The sequence below is a fragment of the Sinocyclocheilus anshuiensis genome, unplaced genomic scaffold (assembly GCF_001515605.1).
Source record: "Sinocyclocheilus anshuiensis isolate Anshui unplaced genomic scaffold, SAMN03320099.WGS_v1.1 scaffold502, whole genome shotgun sequence".
Lineage (NCBI taxonomy): Eukaryota > Metazoa > Chordata > Actinopteri > Cypriniformes > Cyprinidae > Sinocyclocheilus > Sinocyclocheilus anshuiensis.
In genome coordinates this window covers 1977289-1996469 of record NW_015544194.1, presented here as the reverse complement: position 1 = coordinate 1996469, position 19181 = coordinate 1977289, and the positions used below count along the sequence as shown (strand labels likewise).

General features: G+C 41.5%; 1 protein-coding gene across 7 annotated transcripts in view; it reads left to right on the top strand.

Moving 5' to 3' along the window:
- LOC107696660 (zinc finger protein 536-like) overlaps positions 1 to 19181 on the top strand; it is a 199813-nt gene that overhangs the window by 138453 nt on the left and 42179 nt on the right. For 6 of the 7 annotated variants that reach the window (XM_016497117.1, XM_016497118.1, XM_016497116.1 and 3 more), the window contains one exon: positions 1176 to 2879. In XM_016497117.1, the coding sequence (XP_016352603.1) occupies positions 1176 to 2879 (1704 nt within the window). Of the gene's footprint in view, positions 1 to 1175; positions 2880 to 17900; positions 18001 to 19181 lie in introns of all 7 variants that reach the window. The other variant, XM_016497121.1, reaches the window with a different exon arrangement.

Genomic DNA, 19181 nt, shown 5'->3' with positions numbered 1-19181 from the left:
CTTCCATTCTTTTTCTGGAATGGCGCCCTCCAAATAATGATAAATTACTTGAGCACTATGCCATTTGCTAATTATATCCATGATTTACTACAGAGCCAGACTTAAATCATTCAGTCCAGTCTTGCGTAACAATGCAACATTTTTTCTGGGTTAAAAAATGTTTTCCATGTGTATAATCTAAGCGTTTATAGCCACGCACACACACATCGACAAACATGCTTTTATTTTCATTTTCCCATATCTCTCGAAACTCCCTCTCTCACTGTTTTTTTTTTTCCATCTCGCACGTCACCATTAAATTCCTGAAACATTGGGGTCTCAAAAATCAAGCCTTGCATTTAGTTTATTGCTTATTGATCTTATAAATCTTGCTTTCATTCCAAGCCTATTCTAATTGTTGTCAGAAAGTATTTTATATCGATATTGATCGGATCATGCAAATGCAATTTAGACTCTTTCTCTTGTTAAAAGCTACTTCCTTTTCACTTTTAACAAGAATTCTTGTACATTTGCATGTGTTTCTAAACTGCCTGCATGCCTTCTTTTACAGTACATTTCATGCTGGTTAGCATTTTGTAATCCACAGTATGAGGCTGCCTTATGAGGAATGTTCATGTGCACCACATATGGTGTATTTATATAATTTGGACTATCTTCACTCTCAAATGAGGCCCTTTTATTGGGTGCATTTTGGACTGAGGGGTCACAGTTGTCCTCCGGGGGGAATAAAGAGCTTCTGTGGGGCTTGATTTATCCTCACAATGATAAACTGCAAATAGAGAATGTCCACAGAACAGCTCCACCACCAAGGTAGAGGCTTGACAGCAGACAAGGCCAGGAGAGAGACAGAAAGTGAGGGAGCGAAAGACAGCAGCAACCAGCAGCACCACGAGCCTGCAGTTCCCCATGTGAGCAGAGATAACATCCAGACAGTTTTGTTGTCAGTTGAAAATATGATCTCTGTAGTGGACTGAAGGCACCATATGGTGATATGTTTTTTACGGCGCTGACGTGAGTGATGGCTCACTCCTAGGATCTGGATTGAGCTGGATCGACCCGTATTGAAACTCCTCCCTCCTCTCAAATCCTGCTGAGTTGTTGGCACCTTTATTATTACTGCTGTACTGACATCAGCTCCTGTCTGTCTTTGTTTCTTTCTATCACTCTCACTGTAGGTGAAAAGCCCTACAGGTGTCCTCATTGTGACTATGCAGGCACTCAATCAGCTTCTCTGAAGTACCACCTGGAGCGCCACCACCGTGAGCGACAGAATGGAAGTGGCCCCTCAGCCAACCACCCTCCATCTTCTGAAAACAAGGATGACCACGCCAAGAACAGCAGTAGCATTGGAGTCTTTGCTCGCCCCGATGTCCTTCGCGGGGTCTTCAAAGGGGTGATGCCCTCTGGTCTTGACTTCAGAGGGGGTCAAATGCTCCCACACCAGTGGGTACCACCAGGAATGCTCTCACCCAGAGACAGAGACCGTGAAAGGGAACGTGATCGCCACGGACCAGGGTCAGAGCCCACCTCGGAGAGCATGAAGAGTCCTGAGGGGCCAGCCTCTGCAGGGGACAGTCCTGCCAGCTTCTCCGACCTGGGCCGAGCTTACCAGAGTATGGTGGGAAATGGCGTCAACTTCCAGGGCTCCCTGCAGGCGTTCATGGACAGCTTTGTCTCCGTGAAGAAAGAAAAAGAGATGAGAGAGAGTCAGCTGCATGGCCAGCACTTTAGCCAGGAGAGTGCCGAGGCCAAGACCAAAAGAGCCAGTGAGGCCAACCAGGAAGAGAATCCCACCAGTGACGTCAAGCCAGCTGAGGGTGGCCGCTCCCAGTATGAGCCTCTGGATTTGTCCTTTAGACCTGAAGCAGGGTCTCTCCCTGGAGCCTCCATCACCATCCAGGACAATGTCGCTTGGCATGGCTGCCTCTTCTGCTCCTTCACAACTGCCTCTGTGGAGCTGATGGCCCTCCACCTGCAAGCCAACCACCTGGTTAAAGGCAAGTGTGGCCCAGGAAAAGATGCTAAGGAGCACCTCCTCGGAGAGCCTTCCCATGCAGGAAAAGCTACTGGCTTGGCTCCACCACCACCAGGCCTTTTTCATCACCATGAGGGAGCCCCGTCCAGGGACAGAGAGACTGAGTCTGGGGAGCTGAAGGGACAAGCAGGCTGGTCCAACCATCTGGAGCAGCCCCCGCATGGAGCCTCCATGGGCACGTTCTCCAGTGACTTCTACAAGCCCTTTGGTCCTGTGTATGATGGCTCTGCTAGAGGGCCTGTGGGATTCCTGGACCAGCAGCAAATTCAGCCCAGTGATATGGGTGGTCAGGGCCCCCTGGACGACCTATCCGACAAGGCGTCCTGCAGCGAAATAGAGGCATCTGAAGAACATGGCGGCCAGTCTGAAGAAGATGAAGTAAGTCGTGACAAATCATTGCCTAACCTCGCTGCTACAGAGAGGCATATGCGTTCTGATGATGAAGAGGAGGCAGAGGAAGAAGAAGAGATGGAGATGGGTGACGCTGAGGAGGAGGACCGTGGATCCATGCAAATGCTTCCTGAATCTCCATTGTCAGGGAAGGACATCCAAAGATGCAAGCTGACTATGGGCCCCCAAAGCTCTGGCCTTTCTCCTCCTCAGCCTCCCACCCCTGAGAAGCAGTGGCAGCAGCAGCAGACAGGCCTTGGTCTTCTTTCCCCAAGCGGTGGTCCTCCTGGCCTGGTAAAGCCTGGTCAAGCCCACCTGGAGCATCAGATGAACATGCTATCTGTCCTGCGGGCCTACAGTTCAGAGAACCTCGCAGCCTTCAACGGAGGCCTTGGCGGCAGCTCCAATGGAGGAGGCAGTGGCACCAGCAGCATGAAAAGAAATGACCCCTCTGGTGAGTATGACAACATAAAGCCCTGTTTTAGTGTCATAAATCAATGAACAGTGACTTTCAAAACGACTTACTGTTATACATACACACTCTCAGACTAGTAAACACATGGTATACACTGCATTATGAGCAACACATCATCACTACAGCATCTACTATTTCTTATCTGTGAAGAAATTACACATTGAGACATTTGTTCAATGATTCCCTCATTGGTCAGAGCTGCACCAATACACAAACTCTCTAAAGGAGCAAGATTTGCTTTTGAGTGATTTCAACCTCATTCCGGGCAAGTTTAGAGACCATCAGGATGACAAAGTAACCTATTAATCTTTATTATATTGTCATTTTACAAGAGCTCGAGTCCCACCCTCTCTCCTTCCCTCCTCTTTCTGGGAATAAGGGTGTCTGCTTTGGAACAGACCAGGAGCTGATGGTCCCTGTGTCATCTCTAGCTCACAGAACTTAACTATCTTAGCTTTCATAAAGGCCTCTCCCAAAAGCCCATTACTTTATAAGAGCCCGGGATCTATGGCCTTGTGAAAAATGATCTGTCAGCTTTCACGATTCTGCTAAGGTTACTGGTGCTCCTTGAGACTACTGTGTTTCACACTGCCCTTTCTGAACATTTGGTGATAAAAAGAAAAATAGAGTAACTGTGAATGAAAAAAAGAGAGTAAATCTCTAAGAACTGAATTTGTAGTTTGGTTTGGGCAGCTGTAGTAGAAAGTAAGTGGGTACCACAGCCTTTAGATGTCCTTTTTAAGGCAATTTCTCACAACTGAGAGATAGGTAATAAAGGTAATAAAACATATGTATCCTACATTTTCCTTTTGTTCTTAATATATTATTCATTAAGGAGACAACTCATTTTCAATTCTGGAGTTGAGACAGACGTTCTTAGTTTGGTGCTTTACATTGGTGTTATTACTTGTACTCTGCAAACACAGAGGAGCAAGGCAGACATTATTTTTTTGCTCCCAGTAAAACAATCTTACAGCAAATAGGTGTAGGATTAATCAGGGGGTTTATACTGGCACTGCAAGTATTTTTAACAGACATGTTTTATTAAGCTGCTTCATTCTCACAAATCTTAATACTTATTGTTCCTTTAATTTGTAACTAGCAAATTGCTCATTCAATCCAGTTTAGTTGTGTTGTGTATTGTGCTTGATTAGTAACCACTAATTTATCAACAGTGATTTGGATGATAAAAAGTCTGTATAGGTCTGAGTTATTTTAGTAGTAATTATTTTATTTTAAGTAGTTATTTCAATATAAGCTGTCTATAGGTAGGCTACTACATCTGGTATTTTTTTGTCCAGTGACATTTGGATCTCTGTTTCACCATAATGTTGACTACAAGGGAGTCAACAACTAACACTCACGTCAGCTGAACTAGTCGGCAATGTGAGTCAGTTATCTTGAGAAAGAAAAGGAAATAAAAACAAAAAGGCTAAATCTCTAGTCACAACCTTGGCAAAACATAAAAAGTCAAAGAGATGAACACATATTTGTGCAGCTGTTTTAAAGAATTAAGCATCTTTCCACCATGATAGTTTGAAGTTACAAAATAAAGGAATGCCATAGTCCGTTTTTACACCGTCTTTCATACAAGGGAGACAATAGATACAATAGAGAGAAAAGTGAAGTCTCAAGACTGCCATGTGTTTCACTTTCCCCCTTCAAAACGGTTTACATTAACAATTAATGGTGCTTTTGACCTTTCAATTATGGAAAATATGTCTGTCATGGAGGAACCTGTTGCATTTTTAATATTTAGAGGAGGTCATTCACTTGGCTGAAAATTAATGCTAGTTTTTTGTCATCGTAGTGAATGTATCGTATTGTAATATCCTTCTTTAATCAAAGACATTTGAAAAGTGCCCTTGTGACGTCCTCCTCTCCTGCTGCTGTGAAGAGGGACTGACCTTTAGAGATAAGGCTTTGTCTACAGAACAAAAGTTTTTTGTTAGGCATTTTTAAAGCATGACTCCATCAGTTTGTTGCTGTTGGATGCTGACGGGCAGCCGAGCGCCTCTGTATATGCTGTGACAGTATGTGGGCATGTTTGAGTAATACATACAGTAAAACCATTGAATGACTACAAGGAGAACTCAACAGACACTTTATTCTTTCTTTTCGGAAGGGAATGTGTTAGTATTAGCGCTGAACCTGTTCTACATACTTTGTGTGCGTGTGTGTGTGTGCGTGTGTGTGAAAGAGAGAGAGATTTCGACACCCGAGGAAGGTACTCTACTAAAATGCATTCTTAACTACTATTTTTGTGTGTTGTTTTCCATTAAAATATGCATGTATCCTTAAAAAATATGTAAAAAAACAAACAAACAAACAAATATAATAGATCTGACAGATTTTTTCCCCTTGGAACATGCATGCTTAGAAAAGTAAAAAAAAAAAAAAAAAGTCTAGCTTATCAGGAAATATTGTTTTAAGGATGTTTAGATATTTTTACTGGAAAACAAGAAAGATATAGTTGTTAGGAAATTATTTTTTTTTTAAAAATCATTGTTTTGTACATTTTGTGCATTCACACATCTCCTCTGTATTATAGTATATGTACTTTGACAATTCACACCTCACCAGTGTTGTGCATATAGCCTATAGCATAGAAATTTACTCAAAAATACAAAAACAGCACAAGCACTTTTTTCAATTTGAAACCCAAAAAGATGTAAAATACCATACAGGTGGAACTATCTGATCTGGAGTATTTTGTGCTTGGGTCTGTTGTACAAAATTGAGTGAAACATTCTGCACAATTCCTTGGGGCTGGGCATAGATGAAGCAAAAATCCCTCTGAAAATTTAATTCAGGAAAAAATATGATTATCTGAAGTGGCTTGGCATTAGGTTTGTATGCAAATAGTGCATAAATCATTAATATTTAGAAATCTGAGCTGAATATGGCATGCCTCGACATCCGGGATGGAATGAGTGAGAGTCATTTTAAAGTGACACCCTCATTATTATACCGCTTTTATAAGACACACAAACACATTTACTCTCTCTTGCATGTCAAGTATCTTACATTCATAGTATTGTAGATACTCTCTCATCTCATCTCTCATCTACCTCTCCCATATTTAAACACAACGCACATTTTACTTCAATCACAACAAATACCAGAAAGCTAAAACTAAAAAGCTATTTCTTTAATAGCCTACTACTATCTACTCAGATTAGCGTTAAGATTATTAAAGCATTATTTGTAGAGAAAAAGGCTTGAAACACAGCATAGCACATATTAATCATGAAGTATATCTACGATTTAGCGCCAAGTTCTATCAGACACCTCAGACTGTGTGTAGTCTAGTGGATTAGCTTTGGAATTGTTCACATTGCTTAATGGCCTTGTTCCATTGTGCAAGGCAGCCATTGTGTAAATGTATCATATAATCAATACTAGGTCTGTTAGTGGCATATCTTCATCTATACGTTGCACATGTCTCGAGCATTGTGTTCTTTCTTTTGCTCCTCTTTGTCTTCCCCTTAATTTAACAACATATCATCACAAGCTATGCGTGTTATAATAACCACACATCAGTCCCGGTTATCAGCGGCACCTGTGCGAAATGTTGTTAAGGCCAGCAGACAGTAAAAACCTAGCCTTCAACATTTTTTAAATGTTTGCTGGTGCGCTATAAGAATCGAAACGTGCCACCAGAAAAAGTGCTTTCATTTATTGTGAAGCACCACTTTACAGCAAAGAAAAAAAAGGACCAACGAGAGAAATGAGATTATTAGTGTCCTTTCCGTCTGCCACCATCACTCTCAACGAGCTTTTTTCCACACACCCTCTACCCTCACCCCGTTTTGTTTTTGTTGTTGTTTTCATTGTCGTGGTTGTCGTAGCTTGCAGTGTACGTAAACACTTATCTTGATTCACCCGCCCTGTCTCCATTAGCCCTTGTGAAAAATGGCCACATTTAGATTTCTCACAGGAGCAGTTGCGAGCGCACGCTTGTAGTACAGAGCGCAGTTACCCGGCCTGTCTAAAGTGTGTGAATTTTCTTCTCTAGCCCTGCTTAATAGTATAAAATGTGCGTCTGTGTGAGTGTCTGAGGCCCTAGATGGTGCTTAGGAGCCCAGGTTTCAGATGTTTACCGCTAAAAGCCGTCCAGCCACCACCCACAATCCAGTTTTGCCACACAGTCAAGACATTCCTCAAGCCACGGACAGAGAAAGAGAGATGAACAGAAAAACATTTATGTATAGAGAGATCAGACTTGAAGGACTGCTGAAAGAGGGGGCTGCACACCCCAACCGTCCTAGTTCATAAGGCCATGACACCCCCTGGTGGAAAAGCAGTGAACCCTGTCCCCATTCACTCCAAACCACTCAGTGAGAGTGACAGATGATTGGAGACAGAGAAAGATAGAAGGAAATAGGGACTGGGTGTATGAAAGCGAGTGAATAAATGTAAGTCAGAAAAGAGATGTATGCTTAGGAGGATTGGTTTATGTCTTTCCTTTTCTTCTTCTATGCAAATCCCTTTGGGTTTATCAATTTACAATGTGTCCTCCTTAATATGTCGTGGCAGACTTACAAACTCTGAGTAGAAAAGGCCTTTATAAACGCTGCAGTTAAAGAAGACGTGTGAATATACTCTAGGAATTCCCAGTATCTTTACTTGTTTCATTTTAGCGCATGTCTGCTAGCCTGTGTGCGTGTTAGCGTGTATCTTGCCCAGCAGACAGGAGTGGGTAGTTAAATGTAAATGGTGTTTAGTCACCAGTGGCCAATTATCACTGTCAGGAGGGTGTAGGATCAGAGCCTCTCTTGGGCGGGTCTTGACCCCAGTCTGGTGCGGGTCAGAGAGAGTGCACTACTTCCTGTCTTCCTGTCAGCCTTAAGTTCATCTTTCCCATCTTTCCCCCCCTCGCTAACTTCTTCTAACTTTATATGCCTCTCTACCTCTCACTCTTTCTCTTGTTTTCAATCCGTCTGTCTCCAGTGAGTGTGGTAATAAAGCGCTCGTGTGAGTGTGTTGTTCTCTGACCAGGTTCTGTTATGATAATTAAAAACATATGGTGCCTGCAATGCGCACAGTGAACCCACAGATGTAAAGGAACAGACGCGACTTGAGACTTTCCTTTCATACTGAGGAACATGATGACATGTCCTCACATGCTTGCACACACATCACACTTCCACGTAAGTAACATTTAGTATAAATCAGATATTTCGATATTTCTTTTGCTTTAATTTTTTCACAAAATTTAAATCACATTATATATTTCAGTAGACTTCATATAACATAAAGCAGTGGTTGTCATTAATGGACAATAAGTGACAAAACTTAAAATGTAATGTTTAGATATTATTATTATTATTATATTTTAAATGATGATAATGTCATACAATTTTTAATAAAATAATAGATTTAAATAAAATAAATATACATCTGGAATGTAATTTAGTAGGATAATAATAGATAATAAACATCTCTCTCTCTCTCTCTCACTCTACTGACACTGACTATGTTTACATGGACATCAGTAATCTAATTATTTACCTTATTCTAAATAAGGCAATATTATGATTATGGTGTTTACATGAGTTGCTTTTAGCATATTCCTTTCATGTTCCCGTTTTACATGTTATAGTACATAGATCGATTAATGGCACACGTCATTACGTCCCACGTGACGCCATCTGACGTCCCCTCCGGAATTTCACGTATAAACATATAGTGCAGTGTATATTAGTCTTCGTGATGATGCCATGTACAGTTTTCGGTGTTTCATTTTTAATTTTATGAAAGCTTCAAGTGCAGTTAATTATTTGTACGTGCATACAGACGATGGCGGTGTTGAAGCTCTTTATTTGCCATCAAACAGTTGAGCACTGCCGTGTGTATATCCTGTCTCAAAATGCGCCGAAAAGTCCTACACAACGGTAATAATTTGATTAAGGTGTTTACATGTCTATTCTGCACTTCAGTAATGCGACTAAAATAGGAATACTCCACGTCTTAATTTGATTTCTGTTTACTTTGAATATGACTTTAGCCTGATTAAGCTAATCAAAAATCTCTGTTTACATGGTAGATTCTTAATCAGAGTATTGTCTTAATCGTATTCAAATCGGATTATTGTTGTCCATGTAAACGTACTCAATGACTGAATCAGAACAGACTTGCGACCTATTTTTGGGTCTCGACCCACCATTTGAGAACTACTGCCACATAGTTTACGATTATTAAATTCATGAAATGTAATAATAATTATTATAATAATTAATTATTTAATAATAATAATATACAATTTATAATAAAACCAATATCAGTAAATCAATATGATTATTATGTGTACTCTATATATAATTTAGTGTGATTTTATTATAAGAATAATAAAACAATATGATTTTAAATATATATTTTATATAAATTATTACATTTTATTAAAAATATATAATATTGTTTTATATGTTTTTACTTAATCTTGTTCATAAAAAAAAAAAATCTGTACTGTCCATGACCCAATCAGAACAGACCTGCGACCCACCAGTTAAGAACCACTGCCATACAGTGTGCAGTTTTCGAATTCATGAAATATTTTTTCTTGGAAACACAATTTACTCCACACAGAAACACACGACTGCATGTCACCTCAATGACATGCTCGTTTACCACATAGCAATTACTACTAAGTAATTATTGCAGTCTCCTAATTTACGGACCGCTAGAACTATTAGAGACGCCGAGCGCGAATGAGAGAGAATATAACACAGAACAGACAAAACATCACTTGATTTCCCTTTTTTTCGCTCACTATTTGCCCCTGACTTTCATCTCCCTTTCGGTAAAAAGAGATCTCCACACTCAAAAAGCGGCGCGGGGATGAAACTTGGTAATTGCCAGTAATGCTGTCCTCATCAAGTGGCTAATTAACAGTAATATGGCTCGTGTTAGTCTGCTAGTATCCACGCAGCCCCTGCGTTCGGGCGACCGCAGAGAGGTGGGAGAACCCGTCACACTGATGATGCGTTCGGCCCGAGGGTCGCCCGGTCCGTGTTTTATGCACACTTAATCCCTCCCCCGGGAACGCCGAGGCCTTCCGTAATCTTTAGCTCCTTACCGTAAAAAGTCGGGGCCAGAGAACCTGCGACGAACTGGGATGTTACGTACGACTGATTTATAAAAGACTCCGAGACGAATCATTCATCTCTGACAGATGACGTTTAACCTGTCACCGGGAGTTTAAATGCTGTCAGCCTCCGAGCAAACTGTTGTGGTACATTTAAGAGCTGTCAAACAGTCTTATTACAGAGTAAAGGTAGACTCTTGACACGACACATCAGACTGTTTCTCTGAGCCTTGTCCCACGCTTCTCCATCTCAGAGCACACTGCCGGAGGGAAGCGCTCTCACAATGAAAGACTGCTCGCTCTCTTTCTCTCTCCTTGGAAGTCTCTGAGGTGACAGACAGTGTTGGTGCATCTCCACTCGTTCCATTGTGTGGAGTTTGATGAAGGCTCATCGGGTGAAGGCGAGGTGCTATTTCACATGTTCAATATTACCATTTTAACTTCAACCTAGGTGAATTAGCGCCTTGTCACTCAGCGACGCAAATTCTGGTTTCAAAGAGCAATTAATTGTAAAAGCTGTTGTCAAGCCCACTGGATGGTACCTGTTGCTCTCATCCAGCAGCTGTGCAATCTCTAAAAATATTTTTCCTGACGCTAATTTACTCCGATATCAGCTTTGGCAGAGCTGAAAGCTTTTGAAAGGCCTCGTAATTTCACTCTCTTTCACTCCTGTCTCATACCTTGCCGACGTACAGTAGGCTACAGTAGGCTTCGTCGTTTCCAGCAGGGAGAAAAAGAGCGAGTGGTCGCTGAATAAAGGATCGGGTTCCAGTATGACAACAAAGGCAGTGAAATATTCAATGCTAATGACAGCAAAACAATTATGCTATTCATAATATTAGACGGAAAGAAAGATCTTGTTAGAGAAAACCTTGGGAGAGGAGAATATGAAGTGTTCTCACTGGCGCAGTAATCACGGCATGCTTCCATTATTTTTATTCCCCCGTAGCCCACTATAGTTTGCATTTAATGACAGAAACCCTTAAGCTAATACTTAATAGATTTGCTCCTAGACCCAGAGTTTTTTTCCCCTCCTCACATATTTGATCTTATTTCTTTGTTTTTGTTTTGTTTTGTTTCTCCGACTTTGTTCAATTGGAGGTATTCCTTGTAGCTGTGCTGCATGCGTTCCCCAGGTGCCCTCAGATGTGACGATCTGCTCTCAGAGGGATTGTACCGGCAGAACAACACTTCCTGCCTGCGCAAGGGCACACCTCACACACACAATATAATGATCATGCTTACACACGGCGTATGACATACACTCCAAACGTAATGAGAGAATATGCCCCGACTCCGGCTGGCAGGCGCTGGAGTTAAAAAAAAAAAAAAAGCACAAGTATGTCAACTTTTATTTGCTCCTTTATTCCACATCAATGGGAAACAATGCGCTAAAGTTAATAAAACAAATACAGAAAACACAGTCTGGCTGAGGCAGAGGCAGCAGGGGTGTGTTTTGAGAGGTCGTGTAGCAATTACAGACGAATCTGTCGGAATCTTCCACGTACTTCTAGTTGCTGTGCGAAAGAAGAGCTGGTCCAATAAGCCACATTTGATTTAGACTTCAAATAAACAGGGGTGGAAGCAAAGTTCCTGCAAATAGAAGGAGTGGAGGAGCGACATAAAAGAAAAGCATTGCATGAGAAATAAGCCCACATTATACCATTAGCTGTTAAAAAAGGCACTTAATTCCTCTGTAGAGATGGAAATAAATCGCACGAGCTCGAGCATTGTTCCATGCAAATCCCATCGAATGGATTTAAGATGGCGTATTGTTTATTAGGGAAACATGGGGGGAGGTAGGAGAGCTGCTGTTCTAATTGCAGTAATTTAATCAGGATTAGAAAGGTTACCTGGATGAGGCGGCAGCGCAAGGACACGATGCATGTGGAAAGTAAAAATGCACATTTCGCGCCACTGATGTTGTCTTTTGCGTTAACGAATTTATGCTGCATTTTGCGCCGCCACTCTTCTGTGGATAAATAAACAGAATGTTCTATTGTTTCCCTGCCTCCCCCCTTGTCTCTCTCTCTCTCTTTCTTTCTGTGTGTGTTACTCCCTCTCTCTCCCAAGCCTTGCTAAATAGGAAGCAAAGAGAATCCATTTTAATCAGATTAATAACTTGGTTGATCACATATAACCTAATTTTCATTCAGTGCTGCCCTTGTCCGCTGAGTCATATACGGAATGACCTTTGTGTCGCCACTGTGACCATAAAGCACAGTAAGTGCCATTGTGCTGTCAAAAAAAGCTGAAGATGTTTTACATCACCGGAAACATTTCATCTGTCATTTTTTCTACAAATGCGATGCCCCTTTCACAAAAGGCCACCTTCCAATTGAGGGCCATTAGGTCAGGACTCGAGTTTCCTAGGGCTTGGGAGATGGGAACAACTTTCCTCCTGCATTCACAGTAATACGAATCGTCCTTTTAAAACAGATATGGTTACATATTAGTTTTGAAAGGTACAGTAACTGCCTCAGCTTTAGCTGTCTGCAACAGTAGGCCTTTTGTGTCCGCCAGAACTCAATAAGTGGCCTGTGATCCCATTTTAGCTCTCTCTCGCACACTATAACACACTGCCTGCGTGGAGAATATTGCGATTCGAGCGCGTTTGAGACTGAATGATGGCTGATGACAGTTACGAGGCAAAGTCTGAAATCAAGCTCACCTTTTGCCTGCTTCGGTTTGTTCTCGAGTGGTGTTTCTGTTACTTTCAGAAGTTATTTTCTATTCCTTCATCAAGATAAATCTCAGCCTTGATTTACTGGTATGATTAGCAGTTTCAAAGGAAATCTGCTGAGATTTAATTATACACAGAAAGAAGAAAAAAAAAAGGAGAGAGAGAGTCACGGACACACACACACACACATGCATAGGCTTTCAGTCACACAGCTCCACGCACACAAACAGGAAATATGAATGAAATATTTATGAAGTGGGCTAACGACTGCATGCACCCATATGTTTCAGCCTAACAGCAGTTTACAGGCAGTTCTAATGTGATGAGTTTCCACTGAAGCAAAGAACACTGATTTACAAATTATATAGAACACAAAGAGGAAAGACAATGATAATAATTATTCATATTAATACATTTTATTAAACATTTTGCTCCAGCAGTTTTGAAAACAATTCTTGCATTTATCCGTGATAACCGCCATTATTCTTTCTTTTGATTAGTGAACGAAATTCCCTGCATTTATGTAAAAAGTTCTTTGTTTCTTTGCACTTCCTTTTGAAAAACTTGTTTTGTTGTTTAATTATCAGTTCTGGAGTCGCACACCACTAGAGGATGAATTCTCGGCATGATTCATTGTGCAGCAATTCTTGTAAAATCAGGCCTAGCGTGCCTGTTTCCAGAAAATTTAAGAACTTTATGGGTTATAGGTTTTATGAAAGCCAGCATGCAAAAAAAAAGGAGGAGGGGGGATTAATCTGAGGATTAGCACCATACTTTAAGATAAATCTTTTTTAATATGAAACCTCATCCCCACTTATTCCAGCCAGTCATTCTTTTTGCACACTTTAGATTACATTTTGTGTCTTTTTTCTGCACTCAGTTTAAGAACACAGCTTTTTTCTTTTTTTGGACAATCTCCGCTCCACAAACACATTCTTCATGCTGTAAAACTCAGAACAATGGATGAGCACATAGCTGTGCACATTAATGCTTCTGTAAATGGAAAGACAGAGAGAGAGAGAAAGAAAACAGATAAGCAGAGCTTGGCTGCCCCCTCCCACCCATGTCATCCGTCTATCTATGTATCCTTACCATGGAAAAAACAAGGGATGAAAAAAAACAATAAAAAGCTAACCAAATCTCTCCTCCTCATCATTAAATCCTGGCTGATCAGAACGCGCCAGACCCTAACCGACAAACATCATAGACTGTCTCCAGTCCCTAATTGACTGCACAAGGATTGGTCACACTTTTTAAGTAGCGATTCGTAATGGATTTCCATGTTGGTTGCGCTTTTAACTGGCGCTTCAAATGGAAGGAAAAATGTCTCTTTATTATCAAAAACAATGGTTCTTTCTCTCCCCTTGTTCTACCTTTTTTTTTTGGTAAAGAGGATATCAGCCACCTCCCTGTTTGTATTTTTATTTTTTTTGCAAGGTCAACCCAGGCTGACAGTTGACAAACGATCTCAAGATGGCCACATCATCTGTCCTGTAATTTTTTGGGGGGAGAAAACGATAAGATGAATGCCATGTATCATGTTTTTTTTCCCCCCTCTCTTTCCCTCGCTCGATTTTACGCTCAAATCTCTTATCGGCTTACGAAAAGGACTGTTAAGCAGGTGAAACAGCGATTTCGTTCATGCTTGAAAGTTGTCACCGCTCTTGCACAGGCCTGAAACCGGTTAAAATCTCTCCGATCTGGACTTATCCTGTTTCTGCATCTTGGCACGGCGCAGGGATTCAGTATTATAGACAAGCTGGTCATCAGATGGGAGTTGGGTTTATTTCTGTGTCTCTTTCCTCTCCCCCCCTCCGTTCCCCCTCCCCTCTTGCTGGCGTCTCATCCAAGTTATGTCTCATTTTTTTTCTACTGGACAGCTCCGACAGAATGCCCGAGAACTCGATGTCCTTGAGAACAGAACAACTTTTCAGTCTAATACTTTGATTGATTATTTTTTTCCCCCTGTTGTTGTTGTTGTTCTCTTGCTTTTCTTTGACCGTCTTCTTCGTTTTTCTCTTCCCGAGATCATTATACGTATTTATACCGAAATCGTTAGGGAGGGGGGGAGAGGCTTCAACTTCAACAATGACGGCCACTTTGACAAAACACAGAGTATGTTTTTAATTACCTGGATTTTTTAATGTTGTTGTCATCTCACAGAAAATACTGCTCTTGTTCTGATGTTCCTATTATGTTCTCATTTGAATGCCTGCTCTCCACAGGAAGTCCAACCCCCCCTCCCCACCCCGCATCACTTCCAGCAGCCCTCCAGTGTTCACCATTTCTAGTTTTTTCATTATGCCTAATTGCATTAAGAGACATATCATAGTGGAGCGAGAGAGAGGTAGAGATGAGGTGTCATCGCTTTCTAAAACACAATTAGGTAACACCTCATCAGGGGCTCTGCCTGCCTGCGGTTGACAGGTGCGTGAACGTTAGAGGCGGCAGCGTTGGTGGTGCACGGGCCACTGTGCGTGCTTGACAACTGCTCGTCAAACGGATGACAGGCGCTTTCCTGAGAGCCCGATCGGCGGCACAATCGATACTCGATGAGGTGTGGCGATTGAACCCGATGTTTGAGTCCGTTTTAGAAGGGGATCCTTAACACTAATGACGCCGTTTCATGTGCATCTTCCCTCCCTGTTTACTTCAGATTTTTCATCTGACAAAATGAAACGGCTGCTCGTTAATTTGAGAAACAACATTCAGCAACTTTTATCAAAACCGGGAGAACAGGGAGATGCTGGGAAGCAGTGGTGCAGAAGTTTTAGCGGGTTTTTTGTTTTGTTTTTTTTCCCACCTTGTTCTTTTCGTGGAACAAAAATAATGCACTGCTGAAGCACAGATTGTCATTGTGAACGTGTTTCTATTTCATCTAAAACATGATGACGATGATGATGACCAGAATGACGATGATGATGATTAATGAGAGTGATGGCAATGATTACACACATACAGGAAGAGTATTTAGCGTGTCAGCCATCTGCCTGATTAAAAACTCATCTTTATCGTAGTATCCTCTCACACGGCCTGGACAGAAACAGATGAAGCAGATAGAAAGAAAAAAATAGATGCACAACGTGATCATGTTTCAATTGACACCTTAAGAAGAATTATGTACCGCGTTCATTATAAAGGTATCCAGCCTGATGCGGCATATTTGCTCTGCGTTTTGCTCTGAATGCACTATTGGATATTGCACCTTAGAGCTGACACTCGGAGACAAAGCCTGGAGAAGAAAAGTAATGATCACATATAAATATCAATATGAAAGTAAGAGTCAGTGCTAAAGAAGACATATAGCTATTGATGTTTGAATAACGGTAGTGTCAGGCGATGAAGAAGAGAGAGGTGGAAAATAAGGAGAGAAAATATAATGCATTCGTTTTTTCAGAAGGACAAAAAAAAAGAGACAGAAACGGCTAATCGAAAACACTCCAGAGGCATAAGAATCAAGCTGAGGCCGAGATAAAAACATAACCGCTCTCTATGCCTTGTGAACAAAACCATAAATAAATATATAATCAGTTAGTATTATGCAGGTTTGCTCTGAGAGGCATTATCTGTCTGGCGTTGCCTTCTGAAGTAAAATAACATTTGACAGTGCAAGTCCCTGATGACAAAAAAGAGAGAGAAAGTTATGACTTCAAAAGTGTTTACTCACCATGTTTTTTAATTTGTCTGGGCATATGCAGTTTATTTGCATTTCAAATACGCATATTTGAAGCAGGTGGTTTAAATGCCAAGATGCGAATTGATGACAATCACCTCTACCATAAGCGTCAAGGGAGCTGTACTCGCGGCTGACATTAAAACTAAACGAACAGCAGCTAAACAAACACATCGAAATAGAACTCTGATACCAGCCGCCCCGTGCGCGTGACACCTCCCCCCGCTCGCATCCTCTCCACCCGCACTTATATTTTAATATTCATGTACATTTAAATATCAGCCGCGTATATAGCGGTATCATCAGACCGAGGAGAGAGAGAGAGAGAGAACGTAAATACCTCACATTTGGGTGCACATAAATCTATTCATCCGTGAACGGCATCAAATGCCCCCCCTCCTCCCCCCTTCCTGGCCGTCGGTTCCATCGCTTCCATATTCATTTTTGTAATTTACAGCAAATCCAATAGCTGTCAATCACAAATTAAAAACTCCAAATTTACAACGGGGAGGAAACAGCTGCTTCTACTTTTACAGCAAGACCACTCTAAAATATTAAAGACATGTCACCCAGCTCTTTGCAGCCCTACATCTGTGGCCATCTGTTTTCTATTAAAACATTACACCAAAAAACGCTGCTATTTCCATGCTTTTAGATCAGCACAGGAAAGCGAGACTGACAGTGTAAAACCTCCTGACGTGCTTAGCTTTTATCAACGGCCCTTTCAAAAGTGTCAGAATAAAAGGCTTTGAGTGGCACCCGATGTATTTGCACAAGTCGCAGACGGAGTGGTCACATTTTAAGGGCCTAGTTGACAGCGAACAATGCCGGGATATCTTAAACAAGCCGATCTGCTGCTTTTCTTGTCGTTTTCTCACTCGCTCGGCCCTTCCTCCTGTGAAGCAAAGAGCGGGTGTTGAAAAGAAATACGTTAAACCGAGTGATTCGATGACATTTGAGGCATCGCCGGTGTGGCAAGAGAGCGAGAAGGAGAGCTTTTGAAAAGCGACGCTGAAATATTCTGTTACGGTGGAGCGGAGAAGAATTACGGTCAGTGTCAAAGGTAAACAATTACAACATTCTGAGTCACTTTTTGGAGTCGGGGCAAAAGAAGATCATTGCTCCCTCTCTAATAGGTAATTTCCTTTGTCTTCAGAGCCGTATTTCACATGTTGCCTTCCACGGGGTGGTCCCCTCAAAAAAAAAAAAAGAACGAAAGAAAGAAAAGAAAGGAACGAACGTGTGTTTGGCGCATGCATCAGAATTTCAGATGAGACGTTTTGTTCGCCATCTAGAACTGCCAACACAGAACAGTTTGTTGGTGGTATGTGGAAAGAAAGCCTGTTTGGCAGACGAAAAAGGGAAACTTTTCCATAAATGTCAGGCTGCATGTAGAATGTTATTGTCTGAAGGAAACAACATGAAAGGACACTTAATTTCAGATCAAATTCACAAAGATATCTGCCATTCAATTTGTTAGAATATCCAAGTTCTCCCCACGACAGAGATTCGGTGATTAACAAGCTCGCTGTTTTTTCTCTCACCCACCATTTAAAGGGAAAAACCCAGAGCTCCCGCTGCTCCGAGCGACATCTCTCCCCTCGCCGCCGTCTCTTCCTTCCTCTCCTCCTCTTGTCTTCTATGGCAGGAGTCACAGGTGTGTGACAATAATTACACATACACTCAGAAAAATAATGTCATTTCTCTCCATTTAATAAGTTAGCAGTAAAATGCAGAGGGGGGAGCGCAGAGGGAGAGCAGGCTTAAATCTTATCTGATACCCGGGCCCCTAACTCAATCATATGGCTCTTAAGAACAGGACACAGGCAGCTGGGGCTCACTAATATGCATGCAATATGTGTGTAAAATGATACGCTTTAATTTTGAGCCCACTTTAAGAAGCAACAAAATCTGTTTATACGTGAGACATTTAAAAAGGGAGGAAAAAAATAAAGCTATTTAACTCCCTCGTTCCCGCCAAGCTGTGACATCTGTTTAGTCTTTTCTTCATCCCTCTGCTCCGAACGCTCAATCCCAGGAAGACGGAGTTTTTAAAAACCCACTTTTCCTGCCTGCTGTTTATGCTAAAACTCAGCGCTTTGAATCTGCGGAAACACACGTTAAGAAAATGAGGATTGCACACGTTTATCTCTTTTCCTCTTATTAGATGAACTTTGCTGCTTTCGGATTTCAGTTTTCGCTCGCAGGCCATCAGAAAGACTTCCTGTTGGTACTGTAATTGTGAATTAAGGCCCGTTCACACCAATAGAATAGTGAGAGTATGAGAATAGTCCACACTATAATGCCAATGACACATTATTGTTGAAATCATTTTTTTTTTATTCCAGCTGATGAATGCTAAAATAATTGAAAGCCAATCAGAATCCACCCGATTTTAAACAGCTCAAGCAAGTGGCAGATTACATATTTGCAGAGTGTGTTTATAATAAACAGAACATTATCATTCATTGGTCTGGATGCTAATATACAGTAAGTATTGTTATAATTATCTTTATAGTTATCATTCTTGGTGTCAAACACATGTTGTTTCCTCAACATGTGTTCGATATAATATTTTCATTCATATTTAAATCTGAACAATTTAACACGCTTAATTTTTAGCAAATAAACAGCCGTTTCCTGCCTTTATTTGAAGCGGCGCTGTCTTACGTATGCGAGTCAAGGGGCTGGTAATTGGTTGGATGAGGCTGTTGGTGTGTATGCATGTATATATATGTGTCGCCACTGGGCTCTCCCAGAAAGCAGGAAGTGTGAGGGAGAAGAGGGGTCTTTCGGGGGAGGAATACGGGGAGGAGCAGGAGAAGAGAGAGAGGAAGG